Below are 14,592 nucleotides of genomic sequence, written 5' to 3' on the forward strand. Positions count from 1 at the left end.
GAAGAAAAAAAAATCGGGGCCTCCCCGATGGCGCAGTGGTAGCGTCGTCGCCTTGTAATCAAAGGGTCCCGGGTTCGATATCCGGTGGAGGCACATGGCACAGTGGTTCGGATCCCACTTTAAATCGTAGGTCCAGTCCCGATTAGCCTTTCTGTGCATAAAGTGGACTTAAAACATCAACTCAAAGAAAAAACTAGAACAAAAACTTTCATAGTTTCGATCTCTGTTATAATCGGCGACAAACTGACTGATGTCTTAATTTGCAACATGTGTCCAACATGAAGAAGATAGAATCTTTCCCCTTGGATCAGATATGTGTGGAATTTTCCATGCTTCATGATAGTGAGATGGTGAGAACATGGCCTTAGCTCACATAATTCCTGATGGTTAAGATCGCGTGCTACACAACACCTGTCGCAAGAACATATTAGCTCTAGCAGAACTTGAATAATACCAGTTTTTTTTTTGTTTTTTTTTTAAACTTCTACTGGATCTATCCATTTTACCCCTTAACTGATCTACAAGTGGGGTAGGACGGAACAAAAGAACCAAGCAAAAAATTCCTTCATTTTTGGATAACGAACTGATCAGAGTGAAACGCAACAATGTAATTACAGGATGCAGGTGTATGTGTTTTATACATTGTTAAATTCGAAAAAACAAAGTTAACTGGAAATTTCCTTTCGAATTTGTTTACTACCGGAACATACCATCACATTTCACGCAAGCATAGCTGATCATGTCCTCTAATTTTGGACAGGACTTCTAACTTGTAAAACAAACGTAAAATTTAGGAAACTATTTAAGTGGATTGTGATTAATTACCAGAGCCCGAATAAAGAATCGGATGGCTATTTTGTTTCAGTGATCAGGTTTGTAGGCTTTCATTACAGATGTACATTTCATGATCTACATGTGAATTCTAGTGCCTAAATTTCCTATTTCGACTATTAGTGCCTATTTTCTATTATTAATGCCTAAAATATTTTAAGAGAGGGACAAAATAATTTTCCATGTGTGAAAAGTGTATCTTGTGTCTTCTTGTTCAGCTTCCCCCACAGGTAGATTCAGGGAGCACGCCCCTCTCGAAGACTAGAACATAAGATAAATTTCCAATGCACATAAGAATAAAAAGCGACTCAAAACAAGATAATACAAATACGAACTGTTTCCCTTTGCTAGACCTTACTGGGCTAGACCTTTCAGTTCAAAATAAAACTTGTTAATGTTTACTTATTCAAATAGGCCCAAAAATCATCTTGCAAAATTGAGAAGATATATTTTAAGTATAATAATTTCATGACTGTACAGAAATTGCTGATATACAGTACAATTCTTCTGTTATTTGAAATTACAACAGAATATTTTTTTTAGTTTTTCTATTTTGAAAACGAAAGAACAATGTATAACTATAATACTATTTCTGTGAATGCAAAATTTATACGATTACTAGCTGATTACCCGGCGTTGCCCGGGTATTTATTTATCCCAATCTTGTATTAGACAGAAAAATAATGAATTCAAACTATGGTGTAAAATCAGCTTAGCGACTCCGAAAACTATGGATTCGACACTAATCTAGGTCATTTGTGGCATTTTATTTTTCACCCCGTCTCCCCCCCCCCCATGCCGATAGGTGATGAACTTGGAGTTGAACCGCATTGGGAGTGTCACGAAAACTGTGGATTCCATTCGCAACACAGCCTGAATGTTAGACAACCCGAGAAACACTATCGTTGTGCGGATTGCATAGAGTCACGGATGTGTGTTTGTGCGGATTTTAATATCTGTTGTTGGTTCTCGATTATTTTTACATGTCACCCCTTCCCACCCCACCCCTAGGGGTTCCAGGGGTCTCTTACCCCCACAGTATTTATTTCCAGATTGCAAGTTATACGTGTACCAAGTTTGGTTGAAATCGCTCCAGGCGTTCGAGAGTTATTGCTGAACAAACACACATACATACATTTTTATATGTATAGAGAAGAGATTTATTACACATTTCCTCTGCATGTATTATGGAACCGAACCCAAATATAAATAAACCCCAAAAAAATAACCCCCAAATAAAATAAATGAGAAAAAGTATACCCTCCCAGTAATAAAATTCTAAATAAAACACTTATGTATAAAATACTAGCATATTCAGATATAAAAATTAAAGCAACCCCCCCCCCCAGCACTATATTCAACATTAAACCCATAAACAATGTCGAATTACAAGCGTTAATGTACGGAAGTATTAAATTTGGGATGAGAGAATTTGAATTTCAGATCATCTATTATTCACAATATTGAAAGTGCATTATTTTTATTACATTTTTTCCAAGTTTCATCAAATTTTAGTGTCTACAAATCCGGGCTTCAAGGACAGAATTGAATCTTTCTATTTTCTGAAGTCGATATTAATAAGGACGAAATCAGGATATTATGTCAATATACATGTATAAAGTATAGCCTATATTTTATGGTAACAACATTACAGTTGAATGAAGGAATACAAAAAGAGAAAAAATAAAATTTCAACCATAAAATAACAGATAACTCATTTGAGGGTACTACAAGTATAATTACCAAAGGTGCAACAAGTACTAATATGCGGCCGATCATTCGTCCGTGTACCTATCAGCATCTCAAACTACCAGAGGTATAAATCAAACATTTGTGGACTGATAGATCCACCAAATGGTAGTTCAACGCGACATAAATTAACTTGATTGACCCGTGAGGGACAACAATCGATGTAAAGTGATCTGTCCATATCTCAAACTATCAAATGTGAACGTTTGACATTTTCAAAAATTGAAGACAAACAATATTGTAATTTAAAGCGACATAAACTATATCGGTCCTCCTCCGTGGCCGTGCGGTGGACTCCGACTGCGGGACGGCATGGGTTCGAGTCCGCTTGGGTTGAGCTCTGGATTCTCGGCCTGTGTATAGGACCGGTGGCAACTCACCATCGTGAGGAAATTGGGGAGCTACGAGTGAGTAGCGTAACCCGGTCACGGATATCTCCTATAACGGCTGGGGGTTCGACGTGCTGACCACACGACACCTCATTACCGGTTGAAGACCTCCACACCTCTAGGTAGGACTGTGGGATGGAGACTGGCAGTCGGGAGATAGGACAAGGCCCTTACGCTTTAGAGCCTTAGAGCCACGGGTTATTATAAACTATGTCGATTCCCCATCTTGTCTCTGCTTGTGACAGTAAAGTCATCGAACATCAACAATACATTATTTTTTTTACATTGCAATGTCATAAAAATTGTGCAAATTACAAATATGAAGTTGAAGAGTTTAAAGAACCGTGAATAATTAAAGTGATGCGATATTTATTGTCTCGATTGACCCATACATACATATCTTCTATTAAACAATCGGTATCTGTCGATTACTCAGGATTACTCATGAACTACTAGTTACAAAAAAAAAATTAACTGAAAGGCATATCTTACACTATCTTACTGGAATATCGATAATATCCATCGGTACACATGTCTTGCCTTCTGGAGCCAAGCAATAGTGAGCAATCGATATATTTTGAACAAAAGATACAAACATATAATTTGGTGTATCGAGAGACAAACAACACTTTAATTCTGTAAAATATCGATTCTTGCTGTCGTTGCAACTGTTTAGTAAAGTAGCCATTGGTGTGATTATTGAATGTCTCAAAAAAATTCTCGTGGGTTCTCTGTGCATTTAATATAGGTGTAATACCTGAGCTATGCATTGAACATATATTATTACTTATTATATTTTACATGTTACTTATCTTACTAAATACTCTAAACTATCCAATTGACTAATAAGTATATCAGATGGTCATCTTGATTATTGAGAGATTAGGAAATTCCACTTTCATTTCCTTTCCATGTAATCATCCGGTTCCCGTATGCTTCTCTTTCTTTACATTCAGCACATGTTCGTATGCCTACCCCCATCTGCGTGCGAAAATTGTTTGTACTAGTATTATGTTCGCGTTCCACCTGACACTGTGCGCATCTAACGTTTGTCTGACATGAAGCTTGCCTCTGAGGTCAAAAAGGGTCTCTTTGTCTCCTATTTCAAGACAACGGGACACCACATGAATCAACCCTCTCCAAATCTGTTTGAATTTTGGACGTTTTAGACGCATTTCTGTCCATTGAGGTAAGCCACGATATTGAGGATGTATGGAAACCAGTTGAAATGTAGATAATTGATTGTAAAGTTTGCATCAACATTTAGGGGAAAAGGTCTGTAAATGGGTTAAGGTTTAAATATGGGGTTTTTGGGGTTATCAACGCTGCTGGGTACTGAAGCTAGACAGAGAATGTGGGAACTTGGATATCAGACATAAAAAGGACTCCAGTATAAATTTCCAAAGAAAATAAGATCACTTTTGTTGACTCTACACTCTTGTTTTACTATTTCAGCGTCTGAAAAGGTTTTACAGGTACATTTAAAGTACATTTTTTTAAAATATTTACTTTACTTTATATAATTATCATATGTGCAGTACATAAAACAAATGTGGATCATTTTAATATCACGATTAGTTTGTGAAGTTTGAACAACAACGAGTCAACACAACTTACGAAATGAAAATTGCATGAATGTCTAAATATGGGCTACCAGTTGTGCTTCATAGAATGGAGTTCGGGGTCAATTGCAAGTGGCAAAAAGTAACACCGAAGTTCCTTTTCGATCAAAACAAATACAGTACAGAACTGTATAATAAAACTTATTGTAATTTTGCAACAAAAACTCTTGAAGGGATATCTGAATAAATGAACAGTGTTGGATGTAGACTGTTTTATGTGGACCCAATGAATGTGTAGGATAGGGTCAGGATTGTACGTTCTTGATCTTTGTAAATATCAATGTTGTGTGCTGTGCAAGACAATATAATATAAGAAATATTAGTATAAATGATGATTAGATTAAATTGATGAAGATACACTCACAAAAAAATACCATGCCCAGGCCGATACTCAAACTCGAACTTCGGTGGCAGGTTCACAAGTCTAATCACAATGTATTCAGCCACAAGAGTGGCCTATTTTCAAAAACCTTTCATGGTATTTTCAATGATGCTTGTTTTAAGTGTCTCTTTGAGCTAACATTTTACACTCAAAAAAGAATAATTTTGAGAAATATCCATCAGTTTTAATCAAAACAAAACTTTTATGTTCAAAGGCTTTTTCTTTTTCGTAAATGTATGTCTTTTCGCATGTTTTAGCAATTTTTCTTATCCGACTTAAGTCTTAGTAATTTTTATCGCATTTCTCTTGGTAGCCCATGTTTAGACCACAACTTTGAAACCCGTAATTTAACAACTTTTTGGAAATCGCTATTTGGGGAATAAATTAAGTACCCTATCATATATAGCATGCATGAAAGAATATATTTCATAGATGTACAGGGTGTTCATAAAGTACATAAATGTAATGTACATTGTAATGGTAGGACTTTATGAACACCCTGTATGTTTTAATGTTGCTTCTTGATATTTTGAAGTTTTATCTAAGAAAAGAGCGAAAGATCTAGGCTAGCGGGGCTAAGATCTGATATCGCTTTCCAGAATGAGATATCGTTAACCATTATGGCTTTGATGCCGTTTGAATTTGTGCTAGAGCTGGAGTTACCTCGTATATAAACATTCAAAGAAAATGTAACTTAGGAATTGGACCATATCTAGATTTGTTATTTATTCTTCGACAGTCATCCACAAATGCACGTATGGGTAATGTATAAAGAGAAATATTTGAGTACTTATTTCTAGGATTCACAAATAAAACACAGTTAAAACAACATACGGTTTTAACAAATAACGTCCCGCCTGAAGAAAACGCATTCTCTTCATCAGTGATAAATAAAGCTGCAGGATCTGGTAACACTGATATACGTCGGATACAGAAGTTCTAGTGCGTGAGCACAAACAACTCGCTAATTTACGTCCACACAGAGTGCTTGCAAGGAGGTGTGAAGTAGCAATGGGCTTCTATAGAAACGGTTTATTAACTGTTCGCTTAGAAAGAATGAAGCCAGATAGAAAAAAGAAGAAACACGAAAGGCAACATTATAAACTGTGGATTGAATTGAATGAGGTTAAAATGACGAAATGAAAGGCGAGTAAAGTCGTAACTCTTCTTTGCCTTGAAGTCGGATAGATCTTGACACTTGGTTATTTATGACCAAATGCGAAGAGCCTGGCTAGATTTTTCTTTAAATTACATACCGTAATTGATATGCAATAAAATAATAGCAATAAAACTGTACCCAATACATGACACCATGTAAATGAAAAGATGGTTCAACTGCTTTCTTTTTTCATTTCAGGTGTTTAATAGACACAAATACACCAAAATTTTATATTTTGTTACAACTTTTACACATCTCATTTGAAGATAAAGAACTTTTAAAGTTATAGAATAGCTTTAGTCAAAATGTTTGTTGTTCTACCTAGGACCTCAATTTCACTGATTTGAACCATTCAGTGTCTCTTAATTCTTTTTAAGTCCATGTTTGACTATATACAAAGTTCAAAGGGGTATTACTTGTAACGACTTGATCATGGGGGCAGCTGCGTGCGTGGATAAAATTATGCTTGTCGATTAGCTTCCCCATAAAGAAATCCACGGGGAGAAGCACACGTTACTTGTAATACTCCTCCACTCTGGACTTTACATTTTACACTACGAGCTAACTCAAGATTTTCAATGGTTCGTCAGATATAGGGGTTATTATACACATTTCTAACAATAGAAAAACTAACCGAAAGTTGTCAAAGATCATCATTAGAAATATAGACTAGTTCTACGAAGAAATGAATTTTGTAATTTTCCAACCTATCCTTCCTTTTCTAGGCCCATGAAACAATCTATTGGAATTTCAATAGAATTTTGCATGTTATTTTGAATGTATAAATGGGTGAAGAAAAAGAAAAAAACTGATTTTGAAAGTGCAAGAAAAGAAAAAGATAGGATGAGTAAAAGTGATGCTATGATAATCTTACTACTGATATCCTCATTTATTTGTCTCCGAAGAACAAGGGGAGCCAACCTCCGTAGCAGAGTGGTTAGTACAGAACGCTACGACGCCAGAAGTCTCTCGTTCGAATCACGTCCTGGACATGGGTGTTCTCCGTGAGTGTTCTTTCATCAATTTCATCATATCATCACTCATCCTCTTTTCGCAATTAGCCAATACCTTTTTGTGCCACTTTTGGCTAATTTGCGAAGATGGGGATGAGTGATGATATGATGAAATTGATGGACACTCACAAACATCCATGCCCAGGTCGGGATTAGAACCCGGGACCCCTGGCATCGTAGTGCGATGTGCTAACCACTCCGCCACGGTGGCTGGGCTAAAATACGTAGAAGAAAAATGAAAGCACATTAGCGTTGTAGTTCAATTAAGGTTAAAACTTCTAACTTCTAACAACTATTATTATCTTTCAAAATTGGCATAAGAATTAGCATAAATATTGTAAAGAGCCATTAAAATTAAATATCAACATCGCAAACCATTCAAACGACTGTATTTTCATTTTATGTCAACTATATAGTCTACAACCACCTGGTTCCCCTACCCCACCCCTTCCGAAGTTGCAGTTTTGAATTCTCGCCTGGACATGGAGTGATTTAATTTAATTTAGTCTAAAGATTATTCATCCTCATCCAAATTAGTCAAGAAGCATTTTTAAATAAGTAACACACAAAAATACAAATGTAGCATATTTTTATGTGCATAAGGGTATTGTCTTGCACACGCTCAGCAGGCGCTAGCGTTTCTACATATTTGCATATACATTTTAAGCTACCATGTCGAATAACAAAAATAGAGTGATTTGCATACATTCGGATAGCATGTCGATAAGTGACAAAAATGTGTTAAACAAACAATCAGCAGCTTCCTTTATACACTGATTCTTTCGTGCATGAAAATCATTAACATTTTGAGACTACCCTTCACCGCTCATGTCTACAAAAGTCGACGTTCACTTATGCGAAAGAAAACGCCATGGCCGAAAGAAAGAAGGAAGAAAGTTATAAACTTGTAGGATGCTTTAAGTGTTGCCAACGCCGTGAAATAAAATTTATGAACCATGCTCACTATCGAGACAAGGCCTGGGAAAAGGTGCAGAGCAGGAATTAAAATGTGTGTTGCCCTGTGATAGTGTTATGTTTCATCATTTCAGTAAGAGAAAGTTATTTTTTTCCGCTGTATACAATTGCTGCATAACTGTTGAAATTTTTAGACATACAGCTAATAAACATGAGGATCAAACTATTAAAGTTTGAAGCTTAAATTTGCTTAATTTGCTGATTCAGTAAAATTCTGCAAATTTTTGCATGTGCTTAATACTATAAACATATGCATTCACACAACGTAAAAAATTACTACACTTAACTTAACCTTAATTGAAGAATTGGAAACATCTCTTCTTGGGTTTCCATTGGCATAGGAGCTAATGAAATTCTCGCAGTTTATGAAGAATATCACTTCCACAGAAAGTCCAAATCGCTGGTAAGTGAAAGTGAAGATAAAATGAACAAAAGGAAGCTCTGTAATACTACAGTATATCTTCTAGCGTTCTGTAGCTTAGAATTTCGTACATGTCCGACTTTGAAATTCATCTTCTAAACTAAAAATCCATCCCAGATTCTTGCAGTAGTGTTCAGAACAGGGTTTTGTCGTTTGCAATTACAGGAATAAAGCAAATTGAATTTTGAGATTTGAGGAAAAAGGAAAGCAAATATATTGACAGATCTCAGAGTGTTGCAATTCTTGAAAAGGAAAAAAACTTGAATAATTTTTCAAAATTTGCTGAATATGATAATACAACGAGAAATTGTCTTATATGAACAAAGTAATAAGCCACTTTCAAGATATTATATTCCCAACGGTTGGCCAATCTCCCTGCCAGAGTAAATGGATAGCAAGTGTATCCAAAGGCGATGAATTCTAAGTTGGAACCATCCATGTATTTCCTGGTCAGAAAGCAAGCTCGTCAAATTTAAAATCCGATTTATCTATGCAAAAATATTTGTATTTAAATGATACATGATGTGGACTTACTGGGAGTAGTAGAGAATACTCCTTACTTGATTAAATTTCCTTTCTTCAGAATAATGGTCTCAAACGTGTCAAGTTGGCAACATTGGGATTTAGAATCCATGTAGCCAGTCAAGAGAGCTGAGTATCTGCATGCAACAGGCATTATATTTTGTCGTGGGAAAGTTTCATCACAGTATAAGCCAATTTCGTGGGTTCGTGTGGCGTTGCATGTCATTCGAGTTACGCAGCTGTTACGTAAATTATAGATGAACGAGCAGCAGATGGCAATGAAATGTTTTAACCTTGTTATTTAGGAAACAATGACACACGCAAAATTCATGCTCATTAGATATTTTTGTTTATTGTCGGAACGAGAAAGGGAACATGAAATTAGTTCTCAGCATATTGAAACTGTCCAGTAAATAATGTTGCTTTACAAAACATCTATGTTGTTTAAAAAATTGAAGAAAAAAAAAACGGAAATGAGAAACCACAATTTGTACTCAACTTGAGTTCAAGGAAATTCGTAGTTATGTTTGCTTTTCATGACTAAAACTAACATAATTGAATTGGCCAGACCCAGGCTTGCTTTATACAAGACACTCGGCAGCAATGACACAGACCAAAACAGGCGGAGCTTGAGATTTTACCATACTTGTTTTGTTAACACTGCCCACAGGATTTTTCCTCAGGGGGCAGAGTAAGATTCCATATTATTATTATTATTATTATTATTAATGCTATTATTATTATTATCATCATCATCATCATCATTACTTTACAAATCATAAAATTCAAACTGAATTGATAATACTTTGGCGTTGTACGCAGGTTCAGACTTGAGTCTACTATGTACTGTAGAGAGAAACTGGATTCGCCTTGCTTCCTTTCCATAAACATCTACCAATTTGTTGATGAACAGTTCTTTGTGTTTTTGTACTTCTTCACAATGCACAGATTTCAAACACAGACCACTTAATCTACTGTCCTTCATGTTACGAGCTCGGATTCATTTCTTTACGTACCGAAGGGTACTGCAAAAAAAGGTAATAATTCAAAATGAGGGTGTGTGAATTATCAAGATCAGATCCCGACTTTGGGAAATTATTTACCCACTTTTCGTAATCCCGAACAGCCGAGAATATCAAAGGATCTTAATTAAAAGAGGTTAATACTTCATATTTTCTGCATTATAAGTTTTAATTCCAGACGTGCAAAAACAATCACTTGAAGCGGAAATAGTGTGTACAAATCGAGATTTCCACCGCATCCCACCGAAAATTCCCCGACCTGCTCGGGAAATGAATTTTTTTTTTCAGTCCCGAACGTCAGGGTTATTTATAATTCCTTCCCAAACCCGTCCCGACCAAAAATTTTCTGCCCCGCACATCCCGAGGGTACTGCAGTAAGTATGATTCTAATGTCTCTTTGTGAAATCGTTCTCTCGTTATTTTCTTGGGTATGGCAGTTAATTTCTGCAATAGCTAAAAACCATTTTATTCGTAATAAATATCGCTACAATTTCACCATTTGAATTTCATGGAATCTAGGACAATTGAGATGAAACCAAAATCACGGACAATTGCGATGATTTTGACGGTAAAGGTCATTTTACAAATTAGTGGTAGGACAATTGCGATGATCAGTACCTAACCTAACCTAACCTAACCAAAGGCGCCACAGAACTAATAATGCTGTAGAAGGTTGGAAAAACAAAATACATAGGTGGCTTGGAAGACCGCAACCAAAAATTCATAATGTTCTGGCCTGCCTCAAGAGCCAAGCAGAAGACACCAACATCCAGTACATGCGGATGGAACTTAATCTAGAAGATCAGGAAAGGAAGAAGCGTGACATTAAAATCGACGAGAGAGTTGGAAAGTGTATTCGCACATATTAGGAAACTGGTGACTTCAAAAGGTGTCTGTTGGCTCTAGCCATGTTCAAAAACTTGATTGAACCTAATTCCCAGTCGAGGTATTGTACGGGGTGTTAAGTCACCTTTCAATTTGATAGAAGATTTAAAATGCCATCTCAATTGTCCACCCGCCCTTTTACTTCATCGCAATTGCCCAGTTACCATTACATGAACTTTTCCCAGCTATCTCAGGGAAGCAAGTGGCCCCCTGCGGCGCTCTTGAGTATCAGTTTTGTGCCGATACTTTAAGTGTAACATTTTTTAGTTATTTGACCGATGATGAAGCAAAGGTCCAAAGCAGTCGAACAAGATTTCGTTGTTAATTGTGCGTAATCTTTTGGATTCTTGCGATTGTTGAATTCCATTTATCTCATTTCCTGCTTCCTGTGCATTGACTTTCTATGTTCATGCAATTTGAGGAAAAGGGAAGGAGCCCAATTAACAGGCTCAAGAGCATGTCCAGTCAATCGAAACACGTGCAACTACAAGGAATGACAACGAAACACCTGTTTGGTGTTCGAGAATGCCAACATATCAACAGATCGGTAACACGAACTTAAACCAAGACGAGGGGGAGGGGGGTTACGAAGTTTGAACCTTCTGTCCATTGATATATCTTTTTTGTTGTCGTTTGGTAAATTCACATAAGGGTGTATACCCAATTTCACTATTTCATATAAACTATCCTAATGAGGAATTTAAATCAATAAAAATAAGACATTACCGTTACTTTAACATTCAATATAGGCAGATGAGAGATTTCACCGAGGGTTCTAGGTTAGAGCCCCGACCTGGTCATGGGTGTTACTTCGCGAGTGTCCCCTTCAACAATTTTAGGTTATTGTGATTCATCCTCGATGTGGTTAGCCAAAAGTGTCAGAAGAGCGACTAATTAAGGAAAACACAAATTAGTATCATTGTGCTCCTAAAGTGGCACATTCACTACTTTTTTTTTAACCTTGACTTTTGTCAGCGTGCGATTAGGTCACCCCTCCCCAATTCAGATTATGGAAGTCAGTTCTACTTTTCGTAAGCACCTTTTTCCAACACATTAGCCCAGCTTTAAACGAAAGCATTTTCTTTAACATTTTTGCTAGCATAAATGCTATGTAAATGCTTCCGAAAATCTTATAGCAGATAATACTTTAGACGAAAGCATTTCCTGGAGCATTTCGGTTAGCTTTTGCGATTACAATGTATAATAATACATACAGCACGAAAGGTACGTCGAGTTACATCATCTATGCTGAGTGCACGGTGTTTACAATTGAAACAACTAAAATATTCTTCCATACGTGTACAGTAAACGCTATAAAGTATGTATTTAAGCAGCGCCATTCTTGTGTACCTAAAATCATTTAATACGAAACGTTATTCCTCTCGGTTGAATAGTTATCGTATTTTTAAAATGTAAAGTAATGCATGGTTTACATCTCACGCGGCCGCCATTACAACTGCACTCGTGACCTAGAGGTCGCTTCTGATTGATTATGCTACGGAAATAGGACCGATCCTATCCTTGAGAAATGTCATGGAAGATGCCATGGCATCTGAAATGCCATAAGATTTCTCACCTTACACGGTAGCATTTTGGTCATGGCAGAAATGTTAAGAAAAATGCTAAAGAAAATGCTTTCCTCTAAAGCGGGCATAGGTATCATCATTGCACCTAAAGTGGACATCAGGCACGTGCTTCTTTCTAGCAGGGAAGAGACGGCGAATTCTGCGTGTCCCGTACAGCGTGTGGTCGGGCATTGTCGTGTAGAAGTATCTCGCCACTCAGATGACCAGCTCGTGTAGAAGTATCTCGCCACTCATCTGAGCATCCTTCCTCCTGGTGGTCTGTCGCAATTTCTTCAGGGTCGCACAGTTTTGCTAGATCTCAGATGTAGACTCTGCGCCTACAAAAGGAAATAAGTCTACCAGGTTTTATATCGGAGCAGTTATCCAAGTCAACATTTCACACTGAGAAAGAGGGCACCTTCAACGGAACATAAGGGAAATACAGATACGAGTAATAAGTTAATCTTTTCACCAACATCTAAAGTTACACCATACAAAATTGAATTCCTTTCACCAACTCCATCTATTCAACGTTCATCCTCAATGTTGGTATTTGCCACAAGTTGCAGAAAAGAGACTCAATATAACAAGAACACAAATACAAGAAAACTTTATGTACAGGGTAATTCTGAAATTTTGTACCATTTTGGATCTAGCAAAAGCAACTTATTTTTCGTGTTATATTGATTATATTTAAAAGCGAAATTATTGCTAAAACAGTTTCCAATGAAAGCTTTAATCACTGAAGAAGTATTCGGTCTTAGAGTCTTATATTGACTAATTTGACCCGCTTATTTACAAGACGTTTTTCAAATGTTAATGACAGTTAAAAACAAATGTGTATTTTCACAGGAGATAACATAACAGTTCTTCTTTTCTCTAGCTGAACCTGCTCCCATTGCTAGTGGCTGTTAGTACAGCAACCAGTGCTAGCTGCGATGACTCACCGTCCAACGAAACCAGTAGCGATTGGTGGAGCGGTTCAACAGATGACGTCACCGAGAACCACACGGCATCGGACTGGTGGAGCGGCGTCGTGGAGGAAGACGCGATCAAGCCCCTCCACCTGGATGGGGAAGGGGGTCTGTGGCAGTCTTCCTTCGTCCCACCCCCGCCGAGGCCGGCCTTTTTGGATGAGCAGGCAACACCCGACGGGGTCACCACCTGTGACCTTTGCTCATGGGCTTGGCACGAACGACCGAGACTCGCTGAAAACGCAGGTAAACACAGACTTTTGTTCTACAAGTTTGAATTGAGCACACGATGCAACCTTTCACTAATTCAGATAATGTTTTGTTCTGACCAAGGATCTACTTGCACGTTTATTTTGATTGAGCTCAGAAGTGCAGTTCTTGGATTCTCTGTTGCTGTTATTAGTAGTACAGCCAGGGGCAAATATATTTGTAGGCAAATTGTCAATCGCTAAAGGCATGCAATTCTGTTGATTCGAAGCAGGTGCTGCCCTCTACTTACTGACGTTTTTATTTCAATTCATTATCATCACAGTGTGGAAAACAGAATCAATGAAAATGGTAAGGGTCCCAGGTTCGAATCCCACTCAGGCTTGGTTGTTTGTGAATGTCCATTCATCAATTTCATCACTCATCCCCATCTTCGCAAATTAGCCAAGAGGCACAAAACGCGAAGTAAAATAAACTAAATCAATCAATGAAAATGGTGATGGACAATTCATCAACGGTTATTCCATGCCAAATCATTCAATGGTGGTTGCATGACCATTTTAGAAAATTTTCATTTTTATTACATATGTTTGTACATGTTTCTAGATATCAAAACCAACGTTCGTTCTCCTGGGGCCACCATTTTTCCAACATGGCGCATGGCCTTTCTTGCTCATGAAGCAGTCTACAGAAACCTTAATATCTCAAAAACCATTAGAGCAAGAGACCTGAAACAAAATTCATTTTGAATCTAATGAAGTGTACTTTCTATGATATTTAAGTATGTTTTGCTCAAAATTGCTTCCTAAGTATGAAAATTATGGTGGAAATTTAGGTAGCAATAGTTTAAAAATTGGATTTTTAAGCCAGATATTT

At 37.1% G+C, this 14,592-nt stretch overlaps 1 protein-coding gene across 1 annotated transcript in view; it reads left to right on the top strand.

The window, feature by feature from the left end:
* Positions 1–278: 278 nt before the first annotated feature.
* Positions 279–14,592, top strand: part of LOC145991714 (uncharacterized) — a 49,879-nt gene continuing 35,565 nt past the window's right edge. The window contains exons 1-2 of the mRNA XM_083127772.1: positions 279–350; positions 13,419–13,755. Of these exons, the coding sequence (XP_082983898.1) occupies positions 279–350; positions 13,419–13,755 (409 nt within the window). The remainder of the gene's footprint in view (positions 351–13,418; positions 13,756–14,592) is intronic.

Source organism: Lepisma saccharinum, chromosome 8 (genome assembly GCF_977018435.1).
Source record: "Lepisma saccharinum chromosome 8, izLepSacc3.1, whole genome shotgun sequence".
In the NCBI taxonomy this organism is placed as follows: Eukaryota; Metazoa; Arthropoda; class Insecta; order Zygentoma; family Lepismatidae; genus Lepisma; species Lepisma saccharinum.